Here is a 13,016-nt window from a genome sequence, read left to right as displayed (position 1 = left end):
ATTGCCATAGTAAACTATGGACTTTCACATTGTTACGCATCACACACCGAAGCCATAGTCTTGCCATGGTCTTACACGGTTCACATATCATACCGAAGCCATATCCCAGACATGGTCTTATACGGAATCACATTATCATATTATACCGATGCCATAGCCCAGCTATGGTCTTATATGGAGTCACATTATCACATTGCACCGATGCCATAGCCCAGCTATGGTCTTAAACGGGAGCACTTATCACATATTTTTCGTCAATTCATCAGGGTCACAGAATAGAAGCACACAAATCCATTGTTCCTACTAATTTGTACTTTTAGTTACACATTATTTATTAGTTAATGCAAATTGATAGTATTCATCAACAATAAAATACTTTAACAATCATAAGATTTTCATATCAAAACATTGAACTTTGCCACATGAACTTACCTGGACTAATTTGCAAAAGTCGTAGAAATTCAGGGACTATTCTTGAATTTTCTCCTTTCCACGATTCAGTTCGTTTTCTTGATCTATAATTATAAAATCATTCCTTCATTAGCATCCATTTCAATTCTATTCTATTTCACAATTTATGCCCTTAAATTGTCGAAATTACACAATTACCCTAAACTTTTCAATTTTTACAATTTAGTCTCTGCTCAATTTATTCATCAATTGAACTAATTCTTCTCAAATAACACTTTATTTAAACATTATAAACTATTTCACAGCCTTTGACATTCAAAGTTTCATCACAAAACCCTAATTTTATAACTTTCACAATTAGGTCCTAAATAATGATTTCTATGAAAATCTCTTCATAAAATCATTATATAATAGAATTAAAACCTCAATTCCATGATAAATCATCATAAAATTTCAGCACTTATTCATGGAAACTTTCAAAATTATCCATATAATCAAAAACTAATGAATTAAACATATGGACCTAGTTGTAAAAGTCACAAAAACATAAAAATTATCAAGAAAAAAGAAAGAATTAAACTTACATGATGTAAAATATGAAAAACCAGCTTTCTCCAGACCTTCTATGGCGTTTTGGCTGATAAAATATGAAGAGATCTCTAGATTCTTCAATTTTATTCTTATTTTATATGTTAAAGTTGTAAAATTTCCAAATTTGCCTTTATTTCCCTTATTTTTCTGCTGATTTTCTTGCCTTTGCCGTCCAGCCTATTCACTTTTAGGCTTAATTTCCCTTTAAATCTTCCTTATTTTAACACTTGAGCTATTTAATCCTTTTAGCAAAATTTATTTTTATTACAATTTAATCCTTTTTATTTAATTGACTACCTAATCGTTAAAATTTCTCAACCAAACTTTAATACTAGCTAAATGAAACTTCATAAATATTTATAAAAATATTTTATAGCTTGATTTTCAAATTCGAGGTCTCGATACCTCGTTTTTGACCCGTTTGACCTAATAAATTCTTTTAATTCACTAATTTCATCATTTCACAAATTCTTCTAAATTCTTACTTGACTCATAAATATTAAATTACTATCTTGTTCAATCTTATTTGTCGGATTTAGTGATCTCAAATCACCATTTCCGACACCACTGAAAATTAGGCCGTTACACATAGAGTATTGTCGGGATTACCAGTTCAGGCTAAATCCCCTGCAATGACAATTACTCTAATGAGCTTGGATCTGAATTACCAGTCCAGGCTAAATTCAGACCCTAATTCGGATTACCCGTCCGGGCTAAATCCATTTTCCACATATTCTTCGGGAGGGCTATATCAGGATAGGATCACCCGTTCGGGCTAGATCCTTTTTACCGTCAATTCTTTTTCAGAGATCCATCGAATTTTCCTTCCATCCAATAGGGATTTCTTCCGCTTTTTATCAAATATATCAATGTTTCATCAATTTTCATACAATGAACATTCAAATCATATTCACATCAATAACATACATTTCAAGCATTTAAAAATATAATTCAAGTTACACGAACTTACCTTGATACTTGTTTGTAAACAAAAAATCTACTAATTCCGAACTTTTTCCTTTCCTCGATCTAGCTTCGTATTTGAATCTTTTGGATCTAAATAAATAAATTTAATTATCAATTGAATACATTTCATGTTCATATGCAACATTCTCTATAATTCAACTATTATTTATAGTTCATTCAAAGCTGTCTACTTGAGTCATAGTCACTAAATTATTTTTATCTTGAGCTGCAGAACTACAAATTAGGATCCGATAATTTTCTCTGAAACTAGACTCACATATCTTCTTACCATAAAATTTTCAGAATTTTTGGTTTAGCCAATAAGTACAGTTTATTCTTTAAAGTCACCCCTTTTCAGCTGTCCAACAGTTCTGACCCTTCTTCACTAAAAATTAATTATCTCTTCATACAGAATTTGGATGATGTTCCCATTTATTTCTCTTGAAAATATACTCATTCAGGATTCTATACATATAAATTTAAGCCCCTAATTATTTTTATTCAATTTTTTATGATTTTTCAAAGTCAAAACAGGGAAACTCGAATTCATTCTGACCTTGTCTCACAAAATTTATTATATCTCAAAATTTACAAATCCATTGCTTACATGTTTATTCTATGAGAAACTAGACTCAATAAGATTTAATTTCATGTTTTGTTCATCTTCTAATTCGATTCCTACAATTTATGGTGATTTTTCAAAGTTAGTCTACTGCTGCTGTCCAATATTGTTAGTTCAAGCCGTTTATTACCATTTTTCCCCTAAGCTTTTAATAAATAACAATTTTGTCCCTACTCAATTAGCCTCTCAATTGAGATGATTTTTCTCAATTAACACTTTATTATATCACTTTAAACTAGTTTACAACCCTTAAAAATCAGAATTTCAGCAATAGGCTTTAATTCCAAACATTTCCACAATTAGGTCCTAAAAATTAATTTCTATTGAAATTACCTAATAAAATCATCTCATAAATAAATTAAAGCTTTAATTTCATTCCATTTCATCATAAAGTACAGAACTCAATCATGGTGACTTTCAATTTCATCCATGAAATCAAAAACTAATGAATTTAATAGTAGGACCTAGTTGCAAAAGTCTTAGAAACACAAAAATTACAAGAAAAAGGCAAGGTTTAGCTCGCTTGGTGCAAAAATTATGAAATACCAGCTTAGAGAACCCTCTTATGGCATTTTTAGCTGCTGGAATTGAAGAAAAATGAAGAGAAATCTAGATATTTCCTATTTAATCCTAGCTTTATTTAGTTAATTTTGCAATATTCCAATTTTACCCTTAATTTATCAATTTTTCTTCTGATTTTATATCCTTGCCGTCCAGTCCAAATAACTTTTGGGTCTAATTTCCTTTTAAATCCTTTCTCATTAGACTCTTAAGCTATTTAATCATTCTAGCAACTTTTACACCTATTACAATTTAGTCCTTTTCATTTAATTGACTACCCAAACATTAAAATTTCCTAACGAAATTTTAATACCACATTAATAACATTTCATAAATATTTATAAAATTATTTTCGAATCGGTTTTACGAGATAGAAGTCTCGATACCTTGTTTTTACCCAATTTCTTCAATAATTTCTTTTTCTAACTAACAACTAAATCGGTAAAATTTTTCTATCAATATTTTCATACGATTTTCCTATCATATCAATTTTCATGTAAAAATATTGAAATAAATTTCTCTTAAATCGGATTTGTGGTTACGAAACTATTGTTTCGATAACTTTGAATTTAGGCCATTACACCATCAACACCGGTGATTAAGCAACATAAATGGTAAGATGATGGATGAATGAACAGTCTCTAGGCAGCCCTTTGTGTAGTTGGATAAGTAATTAGGAGAATAAATTTGGATGCTGATCTCCTTACTCACGTTAATTTTGCACAAACCTTGAGTTTTCAAACTTAACATTATTTCAAGCTCCATCCATTGTTAGAAGAACCACATCAACATTATCACTAAAAGTTCATGAGTAAAATAATTCAACATTTTCTCTATTAAGACGTGAAACAAACATAAATTTAAGGTGTCGGGTGTGCTTATTTTGAACTTTAAATAGCTTTAAATATTGTAGTTGTAAAACCTTTTAAGTTGGTCACAACTCTGCGCGTATCTTGAACATATCATAATTGTGCAAAAAAGGCAAATTTTAAAAGTAGATTTAAAGCCATATATAATTGCCATGTCATGAATGTTTACTGAATAAAATTTTAAAAGTAGATTTAAAGCCATATATAATTGCATGCGATACGGTTGGCATTGATGTTGTTCAACAGTATGGTTTCGGTTACAGTAGAGGCAGTGTAGTTAAAGCCAGAAACCAAGACGAGTTACGCTAATCAAACACTACTGTTCACTTTCGTTATAGGTTAAGATGTGGCTAAAATATTAAAATATAAGAGTGAAATAGGTATAAAAATAAATATTATGATAATCAAAAGGAATATGTGACATTGATATTAGTTTTATATCATTGAATTAGGGTAAATTTTAATTTTATCCATTTAGTAATTTAACATTTTCAAATTACATAGTTTAGTTATTATTTGAGAAAAATTGACCTAAATTTTTAGTATTTACATATTCTCTCAATTCAATCCTAAATTTTATATCATTGGAGTAGACAAAAGCAATTTGTTGTTACCGCTGAGTTATATCCCTTCCCTGCCCCCATCAAGAAATAGAACTGACTAATTCTAAGTCAAAAGGATCGAGAAACTCAACAACGCCACTATTCTTGAACAATTTGGAGCCAGGCTTTCTTTTCGCACTATTACGGATATGAAAATAATGGAAAAAGTTTGATTCAATTGTCAACTGCTCCTATCGGAAATAGGATTGACTACGGATTCGAGCCATATACACATGGTTTCATAAAACCGTACAATTTTCCCGATCTAAATCAAGCAGGTTTTACATGAAGAAGGTTTGCCTCAGCATGTTCTATTCAATATGAGTAGGAGAAGCGGTATTTTTAAAAAAATAGAGAAATCAGAACCAAGTCAAGATGATACGGATCAGCCCCTTCTTCTTGCGCCAAAGATCTTACCATTTTCGAAGGAACAGGAGTTACTATCCCTCCCTTAATGGGCCCCTCTAATTTGGTCAATTTGAATCTTGTGAAACTTCTTAACTTGGAAAATGTGGAGGTCATTGCTCATACCAATGAATTGAAGCGGATGTTGAGCTTGCCATGTTCAGTACTTAAAACTGAAAAAGAAAAAGTTTCAAACCAGGGCTAAATGATTTTTTTCATCTTGTGAGGAGGTTTCACAAATTAATAAAGTAAAATTATATTTTAGCTCTCTAAAAATAATAAATATTTAATTTAATATTTTAAAAAATTATAAAAATATAATTTATTGAAAAATAAAATTATATTTAACTACTATAAAATTACAATTTAATATCCATCCTTAAAAAAAATTTAAACCCTCTCCCTGTTTCTTTTAGTTGTTATTGTGGAGAAGCTGCAGCATCCACCAAATTTTCTTGTACTTGTTATCCCTGATTGAATCATGAATGACAGGGTAAAGGAGGAATCTACGCTACTTTTGCAGTATTTTCCCAAACCAATAAGTAATAGCTGACGTATTGTTCAATGACTTAATTAAATTCTTATCTAACATTAAGTCTTGGTTGGACCCCTTTTTACGTAGTTACTTTGAAATTTATTTACACTAAATTTTCGTTCAAACACTTTTATTTACCTAACCTTGAGATTTATTTATATTAAATCTTGATTAAAATTCCATTTTATATAAGTAATTTGAGAGTTGAGAGTTGAGAGTTGAGGGCAAGAATCTTTAAGTTCACAACATAAAATTATTACATAAATTTCTGTATCAAGAGTTAAATTATATTTTATGATTTATACTCTAAAATTAAATAAATTAATTCTTTTATATTAGATAGAAATAATAATTATTTCTGTTAAAAATTTCATTCATTTCTTCTAATAAAAATTAGACAAAATAATAAATTATTACACAAAACGTACATAGACTAATTTTTAACAATAGAAAGATTAAATTTTTTTTTGTAAGAATCCGTTTATTTTAATGTACAAGAATTAATTTATCTATTTTTTAAATAAAGACTCCTACAAAAGCTTTTATTGTACTTTTACTTGTAAAAGAACTATAGAAATCCTTGTACTAGAAATCATATTACATTTTGCCCTAAATTTGATAAATTAATCCTTATACTTAATATCAAATAGCAGATTAATATTTTTTGATAGAAATTTTATCAATTTTTACCTTTAAAAATTGACGTGCCTAATGAAATGACCAGACAGTTGTTAACAAAATGACCAATTTATTCCTTAATCCAACATATAATAAAAGACAAAATCCTACCTACATTCTAGTATCAAGGTTTCGAGGATACTTTTATCTACTTTTTAACTCATTTACAGCTAAATTAATTATATGATTGCGAAATGTAGCTGTCAAGGTTCACCAGATAATAACAAAGTAATCAACACACCATTTGGGAAACAAATGGATGGATCAGCCTCTCCTCTGTTGTCAAGTTAGAGAGGGTCCTTAAACAAACTTAAATAAGAAAAGTACAGGTAGGTGAACAGATTATCAGTATACAGTAACTCAAATGGGTGAACAAGTTACCACCATATAGTTCCCTGCCTATTAACTCTGCAAGTTCTTTAAGGTGGGTATCAGCTCAGAATCATTTGTGCTGTTAAAAAGCCAATGTGAATTTACCCCTCATCAGCCTAGGGAATGTCTACCATATGGACCACTTGCAAACCTTTTCATAACTGGTAGTCATCATCCCCCACGGTCATATCTCAAGCACCACTACGAAGATACAGTGAAGGCAACTAATCAAACAAAGTAAGCTTCCAAAAATCTAAGACTAAAACTGAAAGTGTAATTCAAAACTATAAGCTAAAACCAGGAAAATAACAAGGCTGATTATAAAATGTATAATCACTTGACGGAAGCTAATCATATAACAGCATTACCACAGGCAGAAACTATTAACCATGATATTGAACTGATACGCAATAAATTTGCCTAGACTTTGTCTAATCAACAAGTAATAAATAGTATAATTCAAGATTCTACAAAATAGAATAAACAATGCATCATAAACAAATAAAGGAAAAGAAAACCACACAGCATTTTCACAAATACAACAGAAGCTTCTCTTTGAAGGTAAGCAATTGTTTCTGACATCTTACGGTTGAATGCCAATTAATAGCTTACCCTACGAACTTATTTTAGAAGTAAAACAACAGAAATTTCTTCTTCATCTGAAAAAACAAGGAAACAATTTGAAACAAGAGATTGAATGAGATCAAGGCACAATCTTGTAAGCCTTCATCTTATCAATCCAAGTAACAAATGAATTCCGGGAATTCCTAAACCCCAAAAATCCATGCTCCTTGCTCTTATTCATACTGAGCAGCGGCAACTGCAGCGGAGCCAAAAACGCCACATCCAAAAACCACCAGTTTCCCACCTCCTGCAAACTCGTCTTCTGCAACTGGTTCTCCTTCACTATTTCTTCCCAAACTCCTTCCTTCCCTTTCATCATCTCCTCCAACCCCCGGTTCTCCCCTTCCACGAACCCAAATTCTTCTATCCCAAATTGCTCTGCCAAAACGCTCCACAAATGCTTCCACTTGAAAACATCCCCATTAGTCACATTAAAGGCTTCGTTTTTGGCGTACGGATCCACTGCCGCCCATATATGTTGCTCCGCAATCAAATCCGCATCCGAAGCTTCAAAGTAACAGTTCCAAGCGGCTTTGCTCCCAGGAAAGTGTAACGGTTTGCCTTCGTATTTGCAAATGGCCGCGTAAACGCAAAGACTGCCAACGAGGTTCATTAAACTGTAAGGCGAAAACCCGAATATGATTGCGGGTCGGTGCACCGACCAGGTTAATCCTTCTTTCTTCTCGATTTCTTCAAAGAGGATGTCTTCTTGATGGTAGTAAAAATTGGGTGCGTTCAACCGCGGTAAATCTTCGGTGAAAGGCGGATCATGCGGTTGGATCTTACCCAACAACTCGAAGGGTCCAAGATAATGTTTGGCTCCTGTTTGTAGACAGATGTGGCGGAGATTGGGTGCGTTTGGGATCACCGAACGCAAAACGTTGCGGAGCATGGAACCGTTGATTTCGCAATTATCGGCTTCGGATGTTCGGTTGGTCCAGCTGACGTAGAAGATATGGGTGACGTCGGTAAGTTGAGAGAGCTTCGATTCGGTGTCATTCGGGTCGGATACGTCGCACTGAATGTACTCGATTGGATGGTCGACGTTCCAGTTGGGTCTGGGCCGACGAGCCACCCCGTATACTTTCCATGGGCCACCGGGGGTGTCGGATAACGGGAGGATTTCAGCCAAGCTGTTGCCGACTATGCCGGTGGCTCCAATGATCAGACCAACGCTCTGGAAGCTTCTCGGTGCTTCATCTTCCTCAAATTTCTTCTGCAAAAATTAAAACAAAGAAAAAAAATCAAAATCACAAGCAATTTCGTAAAGGTAAAGACAAATCCAGCAAGCCAAAAGAGGAAAGAGACTTGCCTTAGCAGCTCCAATGGCACCAGCCCACCACCAGCTCATTTTGGATTAGATTTGTGGCGAAAATTGGGGTAGGAAATTAAACAAAAAGGGAAGGTTGGGAAATTGATGAAACGGCGAACTAACAGTCCGGGTGGGATGCTTGGTTGACAAAAAGGAATCAAGGGATTTGAAATTTGGGTTGGAAAGTCTATCGTTCTTGGTAGTTGGGTTTTCATGATTACTGTTTAAGCCAATTTATAGTAGAAGTGATTTAAGGAAAGCGACAGAACGACAACAAGGTCAGGGTGAGAAGAGAAGAGCCACAACGATGTTAGGGAGACTCCAGTTGGGGGGCATTTCTGTCCCTTTATCTGCTTTTTTCTTTTTATCAAATTAAAACAAAACAAAATAAAAATAACTTAAATAGAACCGCGCCAGGGAGGGAAAATCGGTTTTCACAAGCTAAATTTCACACTTTTTTCTATTTAGGATAATATGTTTTGGAAAAGAAGAAAAAAATAGTCATATAATCAAGTTAGAAAGGGTCAGTTAAATAAAATCAGTGCTCGTCAGTCAAACGGGTTAAAAACTTGTCGGTAAAACGACGGAAAACCATTTTGCCTAACCGATGCAAGATGTCACGTCAGTCCGACGACGGCCGAGGGACGAAAATCGATCTATCGTGAACCGATTTCCTGCTGCACAAAGGTCTCGTCACGTCGACAATCCAATCAGAATTCAAACGGTAAAAAAAACACTCAGCTTCTATTTACCCATTTTCACTCCACTCTCATTTTTAATTTTCACTCATCTCTCCCAAAAATTTTACTCAACTCTTTTTCACTCTCGTTTTCTCATTAATTTATAAAATGTTAAAAATAGTTTTATATATGAGCTTAGAGAGGTAAAATTAAAAATGTTAGTTTTTTAATCCATTAAAATTGTTAGTTCTAATATATGAATATAGTAATTTGTAACAATTTATATATTAATACTTTCATTTATTTATATCATTTAAATTTATTTATATAATAATTATATTTTGTTTATATATTAATATATTTGTTGATCGTGTTTTGGCATTCGTGTCTTGAGGTTATGGAATCAACACAAATACAATTAGAACTATGGCAGTTACCTGCAAGTGTAATATTTTTATGTTATAATGGAATATAGAGTATTTCAAAGATCGAACTTAAGAGAATTTGAGTGATAAGGTGATCAACAATGAAAATGCATGCAAACAACAAGTCTAGCTAGTTGTTCATTAAGTATTTTATTACGACAAATCATTATCAATGTTTAATTACACTATCTACTACATAAAATGACTAAATTGCAAAATAATCAAAAGTGTGCAAAAAATCAATTCAAAGAACTAAAGTGATCGGTTGACTTCCATGTTGCTAATTAATTCTTGGATTAGAGATCTAAAGGGTTTAAATCCCTAATTAGTTCAATTTTACCTCTCGATCACTATTTTACTAAATTAGGTGATTTAGTTTAGTTTATCTCTTGATTTCATCAAGGTAAATCGTGACAATGGAATTGGTTCTTAGTAGGCTTTCCTCTCAATCTCACCTATCTACATGTTCACCTAGAGGCGTAGATTCTAGGTTTTAAAATTTATTCGATTTAGTCTGGTTTTTACAATTTAGTCTCTAACCCAAAAACTAAATATGCAATGTAATATCCCGAATTAGGGCCTAATCGGAATAGTGGTTTCGTGACCACAAATTCGAGCTAACAATAATTATTTTATAATTATTTTGAGGTTTATGATATGATTGCATGATTGTGTGAAAATTTCGTGATGAAATTCTATGCATAAAGTGCTTAAGTTGAGATTAGGGACTAAATCGTATAATTCGCAAAACTTGCATTCTAGAAGTTTTTAGTATGAAATTGCTTTAGATTATTAATGAGGAGGTCTTAAATAGCAATTTGACCAATTTCTAAGTCTATGGACAAAAATTGGACATGGATGGAATTTTTGAAAAGTTTAGTAGTAAGGGCATTTTGGTCATTTGGATATTAAATGAAATAAAAATAGGAAAAATAACCCAAAATGATCATCTTCTCCATATTGTTCTGCCGAATTTTGCTTTCCTCCATAGCTGGGGTTTCTTCAACTTTCAAGCTTCATAGTAAGAGATTTCAAGCCCCGTTTTTAATGATTTTTATGTTTTTGAAATCCCGGTAGCTCGATTTAGCTTATGTTAACAATAATTCAACCTATGGTTCACATTTGGAAAAATACCCATAGGTGAAATTTGTGTATTTTGGTGTTTTATGATAGAATATGAGGTTTTAAATTTTGTTAGACAACTTGTGCTACTCGGTTTTGAGTGAAAACGAGTAAAAAGACTTAATCGGTAAAAATATTTAGTAGTCATAAATACATGTTAGAGTGAGAATTTGATGTTGCCATAGAAGGGAAAAATGATCAGCATGTCATAAAACATAATAATAAGGGATGAAGTTTAATTCCCGAGCCTACGGGCAAAAGTGTAATTATGCAAAAGTTTAGGGGAAAAATGGTAATTTTTCCAAAGTTCTTATTAAGGACTGTTTTAATGAATGTATTTATTAAATAAGATTAATTTGGTATTATAGATCAAGAGAAATGAGATTCAAGTCGTGATCGAGGGAAAAACAAAGTTTACAATGAATAGGCTCGATTGTTAAAAATTTTGTGCCGAGGTAAGTTCATGTGTAAATAATGTAGCATAATTGTTATTTTTAAGTTATTGATGTTAATTATATGATATGCTGATTTTTATCATGAAATATATGCTTTGTGGTTATTTTCGAATAAATTGAAAATTATGTGTATTATTTGTTAAATATAAAGTGCTACCGAGTATTTGTTTCGGTATTTTACGGAAGATGGCAAGGAGATGTGTTCGAGGAAAATCCCGTTTGAACCTTAGGAATAGATTAGGATACAAGTGACATGTCACTAGGATGGTTGAGCATCCGAACTCGTTGAGTTGAGTCCGAGTTCACTTAGGGGCGGGTTACATGATTGCTTGATTACATATGTGGCACTTATGTGCAAATTATCCATGTATCCGAGTTATATTCCGATGTGTTCAACGGGTAAAATTTCTAGTGAAATGGAAGAACACTTAAGATGCAAGTGACGTTTTGGTAAGTGTTGTGAAATGGACACTTTGGACAGGTATGTACTTAGCCCTCGGGTTGAAAATAGATACAACAACGATAAGGTGGTAAGATGATGAATGATGTTTAGAAATGTGATATATGTTTTGGTGATACCATGCTAAGGTTGTTTGGTATATTTGTATGGTTATGTTACTTGTTATTTGCATATGAACTTACTAAGCATTTATGCTTACTCCCTCCTTTTCATTCATTGTAGTTTTAACAAGCTGGCTTGAGAATTGGGATAGGTCGAAGACTCGTTCACACTATCCGAAGGCCTAAATTGGTAAAATGGCTTGTGTGTTTTGAATGTGGCATGTATGGCAAAATACTCACTTTGTGTAAATGATCTTATGATATGGCTATGGTTTGGTAAGAAAAGGGTTTGTAAATGATTAGCCATTGGAATGGCCAATCTAAGTCATATTTGAAGTTATGTATGTTTAAAATGCTATTTAGTCCATGAAAATCCTTAGTAAAGTGAAATCTGTCATAAAACAGAATCTGACAGCAGCAGTGATGTAAATTTGAAAAATCACTAAAAATGGTAGAAATGGAATTAAATGATGAGTAAGTTATGAAATTTAATCTTAATGAGTCTATTTTCATATGGATTGAACAAAACAGGTATATGAATTATATTTTATGAGATATTTGAATTTTTGTGAAACAGGGCCAGAGTGATTTCTGGATCCCCTATTCTGACTTTAAAAATTCATCATAAATTGTACAAAAATAATTAGAAGACATTCTTTATATGTACAGATTCCTTATTGAGTCTAGTTTTAAGAGAAACAAACTTCATAGACATTGAAATTCTGTACAGAGAGATATCTGATTCGAAATACACAGAGGTCAGAGCAGTCGAACCCTGAAATAGGGGAGACTTTAACTAATAAACTGTACTAATTGGCTCGACAAAAAATTCTATAAAAAATTAGTATATATATATGAGTCTAGTTTCAGGGAAAATTTACGGAATTACATTTCGAGTTTTGGAACTCGAGATATGAATTTTTAAGCGATTGTGACGCACATTGCTAGCTTGACTGGAAATTTTAAAAATAAATTGTTTGAGTTGTTTAAGTAATGAATTAAGTCTGTTAACACCTCGTGTTCGACTCCGGCGATAGTCTCGGGTACGGGGCGTTACATGCAATATTTCTATCAACCAACCACCACAAAATTTAGTTACTAGCCATCATCAACACAACAACACCAATCAAATACATGTTCAAATGATTCATTAAATAAATCATAAAAGTAAGGTTAGAGAAATCTTAGGATTCTTAATGAGTTCTTTGGAGAATGACAGCAACAA

The 13,016-nt window shown here is 32.4% G+C and overlaps 1 protein-coding gene and 1 long non-coding RNA gene across 2 annotated transcripts; one reads left to right on the top strand and one right to left on the bottom strand.

Annotated features, from left to right (window-relative positions):
- Positions 1 to 7,087: 7,087 nt before the first annotated feature.
- On the bottom strand, positions 7,088 to 8,889 carry LOC107958170 (3-oxo-Delta(4,5)-steroid 5-beta-reductase). Its single transcript, XM_016893857.2, has 2 exons — positions 8,549 to 8,889; positions 7,088 to 8,452 (listed from the first exon to the last, which is right to left on the bottom strand). Exons 1-2 carry the CDS (start codon positions 8,585 to 8,587, stop codon positions 7,316 to 7,318), a joined length of 1,176 nt encoding a protein of 391 aa, XP_016749346.1. The 5' UTR covers positions 8,588 to 8,889; the 3' UTR covers positions 7,088 to 7,315.
- A 1,625-nt stretch (positions 8,890 to 10,514) lies between these two features.
- Positions 10,515 to 12,019, top strand: LOC121229468 (uncharacterized). Its single transcript, XR_005927224.1, has 3 exons — positions 10,515 to 10,674; positions 11,144 to 11,230; positions 11,913 to 12,019. It is a non-coding gene; the product is annotated as an uncharacterized lncRNA (long non-coding RNA).
- The last annotated feature ends 997 nt before the right edge of the window (positions 12,020 to 13,016 follow it).

This window comes from Gossypium hirsutum, chromosome A05 (genome assembly GCF_007990345.1).
Source record: "Gossypium hirsutum isolate 1008001.06 chromosome A05, Gossypium_hirsutum_v2.1, whole genome shotgun sequence".
Taxonomy (NCBI): domain Eukaryota; kingdom Viridiplantae; phylum Streptophyta; class Magnoliopsida; order Malvales; family Malvaceae; genus Gossypium; species Gossypium hirsutum.
This window is presented reverse-complemented; position numbering and strand designations above follow the sequence as displayed.

Excerpts from the sequence above, each read along its gene's own strand:
- LOC107958170 (XM_016893857.2), bottom strand. The coding sequence starts at position 8,587 with ATGAGCTGGTGGTGGGCTGGTGCCATTGGAGCTGCTAAG. Across the intron at positions 8,453-8,548 it reads GTGCCATTGGAGCTGCTAAG|AAGAAATTTGAGGAAGATGA; the intron begins GCAAGTCTCTTT and ends TAATTTTTGCAG.